The 8,818-nt window shown below is 46.1% G+C and overlaps 1 protein-coding gene across 2 annotated transcripts in view; it reads left to right on the forward strand.

Moving 5' to 3' along the window:
• The window catches only part of LOC123054303 (uncharacterized), a 9,133-nt gene extending 6,801 nt beyond the window's left edge, over positions 1–2,332 (forward strand). For both annotated transcript variants that reach the window (XM_044478038.1, XM_044478037.1), the window contains exon 5: positions 1,120–2,332. In XM_044478038.1, the coding sequence (XP_044333973.1) occupies positions 1,120–1,923 (804 nt within the window). In that variant the 3' untranslated portion in view covers positions 1,924–2,332. The remainder of the gene's footprint in view (positions 1–1,119) is intronic.
• The last annotated feature ends 6,486 nt before the right edge of the window (positions 2,333–8,818 follow it).

The following is an 8,818-nucleotide window of genomic DNA, read 5'->3' on the forward strand; positions in this document are numbered from 1 at the left end:
GGGGAGGTGGCGGCGGCGAGGGTTTCGGGGGTGGGAGCGAGTCGCGGGAGCGGGCCTCCCTGTTCAGCAAAATTTGGTTCATAACCTATAATTTCCTGACACGCCTACAAAATTCTAATAGTTTTGCTAAAACATGCCGTGCCCATTGTATTTACCCGAAATGGCAGGAGCTCTCTGCATTTGCATTAAAGGTAAGGAATGTACAAAATTTTAGGCCAGTTGCCAATCCACATTAGCAGCAAACTAAAGGGATACATCGATTAATTCTATGTCAACTTTTCTGAAATATAAGAGAGAAGGGGTGTGAAAAGTCCTAATTGCTGAACTAATTTTGAAACAAAGTTTGGATGGTTGGATTGTCAAATCTGGATGGTCAAATTATTCTTTTAAAATGAAAATATTTCATGCTTGTGAATGTCTCAACAATATGATATATGCACATAATGGGTTGCAGTCGCCCGCCCCTTCTCTCCTAAATTACAAATAAGTAACATCTTACTGGTTGCAATATAGAAGGGCAGGCCAGTAGTAGAGTCTCTCCACTTGTGGGCTGGAGGTCCTGGGTTCGAACCAGCCTCCTTGCAGAATTATTATGCAAGGGAAAGGCTGTCTAGAAATTCCCTTCCCCAGACCCCACCTTTGTGTGGGAGCTTTCAGCACTGGGTATGCATCTGTGAATTACCAATTTTCTACTCCCTCCGTTCCTAAATATTTGTTTTTCTAGAGATTTCAACAAGTGACTACATACGGAGCAAAATGAGTGAATCTATACTCTAAAATATGTCTATATACAACCGTATGTGGTAGTCCATTTGAAATCTCTAAAAAGACAAATATTTAGGAACGGACGGAATAGTATCCTACAGCGTATGCCACACTTTCGCAGCCTGTTAAATTCCCCATATTGACCTAAACATCAGCATTAATGTTCTCGATGAATATTAAATGCCTTGGACTGTTAGTCATATACCTGAAAGTGGTGCTAAACTGCCGATGCCCTCAGGTTTCTATTGTACTTACAGTGAGTGAATCACAAAGAATCTTTGTTGCTACCCATGTTTTCATTGTCAACCTAACTATTACTGCACCATCTAATAGCCTTTATTTTGAAATATACAGTCTGGACGGACATCATCAGAGCCCAAGGGTGTCTCCAAAGGGAGGCTGGCTGAATTGAAGCTTCAGACGGCAAGAGAGAAAGATCAGCCTCTGAAGCATGAATCTGCTAGAGAAGAAGCAAATGTGGAGCCCAAGGGGAAGAAGGCAAAAACTGAACCTGTGAAACAGATTGCTGCACCTGTTCGATGGTCACCTCGTTTGACTGCACTGAAAAGGGATCAGGAAGCGAATGATGTGCATGCACTTGTCGGCGCGACAGATACCAATGATCAGTTACAACCAGCAAAGCAAGTCAAAAATCCTAAATCGAAGGCGCTTTCCTCTTCAGTAATTCAGAATAAAGATGGAGCACATGCCCCAAGTACTTCTGGAAATGCTGAAGACAAGTATCCTTCAGCTCCTGAACAAATACTAGGAGCATCTGCTGCATGCTCGTTAACAGACGTTGGACGCCAGAATGCGCATGCTCCGCCGCAACAGAACGGACTTGTCGGAACAGCTGATGCTATGCCCGGATATTCCCTGTCGTCGCTGTTTCGAAGTATCTGGTCAGACCCATGCCTGGAGTTTGCATTCAGGACTCTTACAGGTGATATCCCTGTCCTTGACAACAACCTAGCCGTTGCAAACTACTTCCTTCCACCACAGGACTCGAACAAAGGGACCGTGCCGCCCAATTGTCCGTCTTCCACTTATGATGGCGCTAGGAAGAACCATGGCCAAGTCGACCGTGTCAGGCTGCCAATGCCAATGCCAAAGCCATCAGATAAGCTCTACAGCAGTGGCTGGTTCCCTCCCCAGTGAACTCCATCTGGGAAATAAGCAACAACTGCCCAAAGTGCAAATAAGAAGGAATCCTTAGTTCAGGTCTTACATAAGCCTCGTAGCGCTCATCGTTAGGGTACCTCGACAAGGATGCATGTTTTAATAAAGACTGTGTCTTGTTGTAACCGCAGTAGATGATCCATCGCTAATATTACCCATCATATGCTAGACTTGAGAGAACTTTTGAATTTGTCTAGTAAGTTGACTCAGTAGTAACTCTTTTGCTTTGCGGTTAGCGGATAGATGTGCCGACAGTACAGAGAAAACCCCCTGATTTTCATGGCTGGGGTTTTCACTCTTGTCTGCGAAAAGCCCCTTTCAGCTTAACCATGAATGCTTGTAAGACATTTATGTTAACTGGACTAAGTTATGGGTGGATTTGGGCTTCTGTGATTAGTGTCCTTGTGCATGATGCGGTGGTAACAAATGTTGTTGTGATGTACCACTCTTCCATTGATTCTTGGAGTACTTTAGGTTAGGGTGGCTGGCAGTGGCATCTCATCTTGTGTTGTGTTGTGTTTCTCAGTTTGGTCTGGCATGTACACTGTGTGGTTGGGTAATAATAATTGGTGGTGCCTCCTTCCTGCAACAGTTGTTGGGAAGTTGATGCATTGGATGCCATGGAAGTACAGGTCACTGGTCTAATCCTATGTGCACTGTGGTCCTTGAACTACTCCCACACAAGTAATCAGATAGCTAAAGTGTTTGCTGCTGTGAGAGGTCCACACACCACACTGCACTGCACACTAACCTGCATTGTGAGGCTACCAAGTCAAAGTTTACATTGCAAATTGTATTTGATGTGCTGAAAATCTTTCATTGGGCATGATCTTGTAATGATGCAGAACTGTCTGCTGGCACATTGTCATCAGCACAGGCACCCTGTCTGCTTAAAAGCTCATTTGTGGAGTAGATGGTGCAAACAAAGCTGCCGAGGCTTCCCAATGGAGTATGTGTAGGGTTAAAATGAGTCCATGATTGCTAGCTAGCTGCTCACCCAAGTTGTAGCTGCCATAATAAGGCTAGAGATCCTGCCAGTTACTATATGATCACAATATCTCGTGCCATCATCTCATGATAGGACGCAGCTTTTTAACAGAATAATGCGCTAATCAACAGCACTAAGCAGGCTCACACTCACACATCCTCTTTCTCAACAAGCATATTCTCTGCATATTAGTATATGGTAGTACGTGTCTACAAGGCTACAAGGTGCATTCCCGAATCCAGAAGATTTTTCTGCTAGCAACTGGGCATTCCCTTTCTTTGTTCCTTGCTTGTCGAGATTTCGTCGTAAATTTCTTATTGTTTTCCTTGTTGGTAAGAAAATGTTTCCCTGACTTTCAAGTAACACCGATGATGGAGCATTTATTGACATTTTTGTTTGGTGAAAGACCTATTTTTCTTCACTTGTGGAACTGCTCGTTTACAGTGTCCCCGATTCACAGCATTGAGGCCAGAAAATGTGCCGATTTATCACCACCAGGCACCAGCAGAGATCCAGGAAAGCCGGCTCCTATAACTCTTGTCAAAAAAATAATAATTTGCGGGAAAACATCCGATCTTGTCAAAATTAACCTTTAGAAAACCTCTTGTGGAAGTTCATGCGGGCAATAGGAAAAAGATTCTTGTTCAAATGCTTATATAACAAGATAAAACCTGAGGAACCTAATCAACATTTTCTTGCATCGCTTGGAGAAATATTCGGCGTTATTGCTCAAGGCTTGCTTAGTGTCCGTCTACCCATATTATCAACTCAGTTTCTTCTTCGTGAAAAGAATAAACTTGATTGCAAAAGAATATGTATTGCGGTTTGGACGTCGGGTTCCGGCGCAGGTAGAGGCTTAGCTTTCATGAGAGCGACTCGAGACCTGTGAATGAGTGCATGCAGTCGCAGCGCTAAAGGCTAAAGCTGCTGCTGCTGGCCGTAAGCAGAGGAGAGAAAAGAAACCAACACCTACTACTACTGTATCGTTCGTTGATAAGGCCGACACATGTTTGGTGTTTCCCAGCCCAGTCAGTCCATTACCAAAACGAATTAAGAAACGGTCGCCGACTGTCGTTCATGGATAACCTATTGGAAGTTGGAACCATTTCTTCAGAGGTTGTCCTTACATACTGTGTTCGAGAAACATTACTTTCTACTCCCTCCGAGCGATCACATGCAGTGCAGCCCTCCTGCATGGTTCGAAAAAAGAAATACTTCTTCCGTTTCTAAATAAAAGTCTTTCTAGAGATTTCAATATGGGCTACACACAAGAGGGCGTGAGAGGTTTGTAACGAGAAAGCATCATATAATTAGGTGTTAACCGCTCTTCGTTTCTCCGTTCTTGCTAATTCGCTTTTTCGTGCATTCGTGTGCAGCACGCTCCGCTTATATAAAAGAAGAAGAAGAAGAAGGAAGCATATATCGATTCATACACCGAGTCTATTCAGTGGCTTTGCGACTGCAGTCGCTGTTTCAGAAGCTGGAGTACACGCTTCTCCCTCTATATATCCTTGATGAAAGAAAAGAAAACCATGAGGTGCGCATCATTTTCTCTGAATTTTCTCCTGTGCTTTGCGTGCTCGCCGGGCAAGCCTACCGTGGCAACGCCGGCCCAACTTTTGTTTTCCAGGCTGACCACCGCACCGCGCACACCCGTGTCAGGCTTACGCCTCATCCTGCCATGCACTGACCACTGCAGCACCGGCAGCAGCGCACTGACTGACCACTGCAGCCGGGCCGGCCGGCCGGTTGGTTGCTGCACGCGGCCGCACTGCACATATGATTGTATACATCTACTAATACCGACCAGCAGCAGCAGGCTGACAGAAACCAAGACTAGCCACGTCCTTGTCAGCCGATCGACGATCGGTGGATGCATCGCATGGTCATACGTCTCGTCGACCGGCCGTCGACGCGCCACCAAACCGGTTCGTTCGCTCGTTCATGATCACACCACGGGCTGGGTTTTGGATCGGTCTGCCCTGCTAGCTGTTGCCTTGATGAGTGAGGCGCAAGGCTCCAACCGCAAAAGGCATGCATGCAGACGCAGTGCAGGTGGTGACACAACGAAGATGCAACCAAAAAGTTTGGACAATCGAGGAGCTCGTGGCAAAAAAAAAATTAGGCATGAACAGTGCGACTTTCAAAAGTTTTTTAGACATCCGAAATTTTTGTTTTTTGCCACGAGCTACTCGAATGTCCAGACTTTACAAAATTTTGCACGCAGTTCACGCACAGGAGCATCTTTCTCCACAAAGAAATTTGGAATTTTCCGGACTCTAATTTCAATTTTAAATCGACGTACTATTCACCGGGCTCATCGGAGCCCGGGCTCCAGGTCGAATTATTGCATGCTTGCTTGTTATTACAGGAGAAAAACACGTACTACTATATTGATAAGTGGGACAAAGCCTACAACCACAATGCTGTAAAAAGCTACTGCACTGCCTAGTAGTGGTAGTGGTAGTGGTAGTGGATGGATCGGCCAGTACGTGAGAAAATGTGTGTACTTATTATCATTATTAGTTGTGCCTTTAACCTTTTCTTTCTTTGTTTGGATAGGTAGAAAAAAGACAACCTAACTTGGAATTCAAGCCTTTGGTCGTCGATCGATCCACCCAGCCAGCAGGCAGCGGGTCAGGTACGTCGTCCTGTCGGTGACCGCTTCTTCTAGGTAGGCGGAGGATCGGCTCACTGGCATTGGCCATTGGCTACTCGTTTCTCCATTCAACGGAATAAATTATACTAGTACTGTACTACGGTGTTTATATTCAGTTTCAGGTTCATTTGTAGTACTGCCCAACTACTACTTCGGCCTCCGCTGTATTGTTCAGACAAGTAATCCTGCGTTTCTATCTTCAGATTATCTCTGCACTTCAGAAGCTTGATTAGGATAAGGGGGGCTGATCTTGCCGACTTGCCCCACTTGCCGCCACAGTACTACCACTGTAGTATCTGAGATGTTTTGCTGTTCAGATGCATGGATGGATGCCATTGAAATCAATCAATTCACTGCCGTGGTCCGTTGCAGTTGCAGGGAGCATGAATGCAAAGTAGTACGTAGTGGGAGTAGTCTCATGAACTGGGAGGGAGGGAGAGATAGGTTGGCCCATGAATGAATGAATCGCCGACGCTGGACAGTTGTTACCACCCTCGATCGTATCGTATATACGGCAACAACACATGCACGCACGATACAAATAGAGCAAAGCTGCTGTCCAAATGCCAGAGACAATGTACCTGTACTAGAAATCACATGATCTACCTAAATTGGTACAGACGGCCGTGGACGGACAGGGCTGTCACGTGCTGCTGCTGCTACTGTTTTTTTCTTTTCTTTTTTGACGAACAGTAGCCAGCGCTACGTTTCATTAATTAAGGACAACTGGCAGAGACCAGGAAATTACAGAGATTACATAGACAAGATGATCAAAGAAGGAACAACAGAAGAAGAAGAAGCAAAGGTTGACAAACTAAGACTCAACGATACAATCTACTCCCTCTGTAAACTAATATAAGAGCGTTTAGATCACTACTTTAGTGATCTAAACGCTCTTATATTAGTTTACGGAGGGAGTACTTGGGAGGGCCTTCGACTTCCTTGGTCAACCAACCAACGAGAGGCACAATGCACGAGAAGCACCGCCATTGTTGACGAAAAGCTCCAATCTGCCGAGACCAAACCATGACACCTCAAGGCTACCGGTGCAGCCGAAGAGCAACGTGTAGCCGAGTTCACACATGGACGAAGAGCCACACGCCGCCGAGGCTACAACATGGCAGCGGTGCCGCCGGCTACATCGAAAGGCATCACGGAGCCGAGTCCACACCCGGAAAGCTTCATAGGCCCGCACACTCGCCATTAGCCGGCTTCGAAAGGGATTCTCCACCCCTCCTTAGAAGCTCGCACACTGAGACCACGCCACCAACCTCGTCGGGAGACAACACCAACACCACAGGAGAAGAAGGAAGCACACCCCGCACCACCATCACATCCATTGCTCCCCACAGCCGGATTTTGCCTCTAAGACAATGACCTCATGAGGGAACATGACACGAAGTGCCGCCATTGTCCGATTCAGTAAGACCCAGATCAAGGGTTTCCCCCAAACCTTAGGAAGGGGAGGCGGAATTGCTCCTCGCGACACCTTCAGCAAGGTAGCGCCGCCCATGGGCGTCGCCGTCGACAGCAGCTCCGAGCAGAGTTGAAGCGCGAGCTTTAGCCAGCAGCTTCACCTCCCCCAACCTGATTTTTTTATGATTTTACTATTCATCACGAGCTCAAATGAGCTCATGAGCAGAATAAGATTCTCCTTGAGTTCCACCCCTATCAGAATTCTCATTTGGGTTAACTTCTCCAACATAACAACTTCTCAGCAAAATTCCACTCTACCGCTTGGCCTGCTCCACATCGTCGCCTTCCTTCTTGCCTCGGCCGGTCACCACGCACCTTCGTGGGCACCCTGTAGCCCCGCCTGTCCCATGCCCCACTTCGATTCGATTGCCGCATGTCGTCGCCGTTTAAATCGATGCATCGTTGATGATAAGGGACCCCGAGGAGCCTCATTTCGTCCGAAACGAGCCCACACGACCATCCCGAGCGTTGGCTTCCCACGCCTCCTCGAGGTCCATGTCGCAGCGACCACCGCTAAAGTATCACGATGTGCGGCATCGGTGCGGGGCACTTGGGCGACAAAGATCCGATATTCAGACACACAAGAAAAGTGGTGGCTTGGCACATTCACCACCACGGAGCAGGCGGCCCACACGTATGGCATGGCGACAGTGTGGTACTACGACAGTTGGGCGAGGATTAACTTTCCTCTGAAGGAAATATGCCCTAGAGGCAATAATAAATTTGTTATTTATATTTCCTTATATCATGATAAATGTTTATTATCCATGCTAGAATTGTATTAACCGGAAACTTAGTTCATGTGTGGATACATAAACAAACAGAGTGTTCCTAGTATGCCTCTACTTGACTAGCTCGTTAATCAAAGATGGTTAAGTTTCCTAGCCATGGACATGTGTTGTCATTTGATGAACGGGATCACATCATTAGAGAATGATGTGATGGACAAGACCCATCCGTTAGCTTAGCGCTATGATCGTTTAGTTTATTGCTATTGATTTCTTCATGACTTATACATGTTCCTATGACTATGAGATTATGCAACTCCCGAATACAGGAGGAACACTTAATGTGCTATCAAACGTCACAACGTAACTGGGTGATTATAAATATACTCTACAGGTGTCTCCGATGGTGTTTGTTGAGTTGGCATAGATCGAGATTAGGATTTGTCACTCTGTGTATCGGAGAGGTATCTCTGGGCCCTCTCGGTAATGCACATCACTATAAGCCTTGCAAGCAATGTGACTAATGAGTTAGTTATGGGATGATGCATTATGGAACGAGTAAAGAGACTTACCGGTAACGAGATTGAACTAGGTATGAGAATACTGACGATCGAATCTCGGGCAAGTAACATACCGATGACAAAGGGAACAATGTATGTTGTTATGCGGTTTGACTGATTAAGGTCTTCGTAGAATATGTAGGAGCCAATATGAGCATCCGGGTTCCGCTATTGGTTATTGACCGGAGATATGTCTCGGTCATGTCTACATAGTTCTCGAACCCGTAGGGTCCGCACGCTTAACATTCAATGACGATTTGTATTATGAGTTATGTGATTTGATGACCGAAGATTGTTCGGAGTCCTGGATGAGATCACGGACATGACGAAGAGTCTCGAAATGGTCGAGACACAAAGATTGATATATTGGACGATGTTATTCGGACACCGGATGAGTTCCGAGAGGTACCGGATAATTATCGGAGTGCCGGAGGGTTATCGGAACCCCCTGGGGGAACTAATG

The sequence above is a fragment of the Triticum aestivum genome, chromosome 2D (genome assembly GCF_018294505.1).
Source record: "Triticum aestivum cultivar Chinese Spring chromosome 2D, IWGSC CS RefSeq v2.1, whole genome shotgun sequence".
Lineage (NCBI taxonomy): Eukaryota > Viridiplantae > Streptophyta > Magnoliopsida > Poales > Poaceae > Triticum > Triticum aestivum.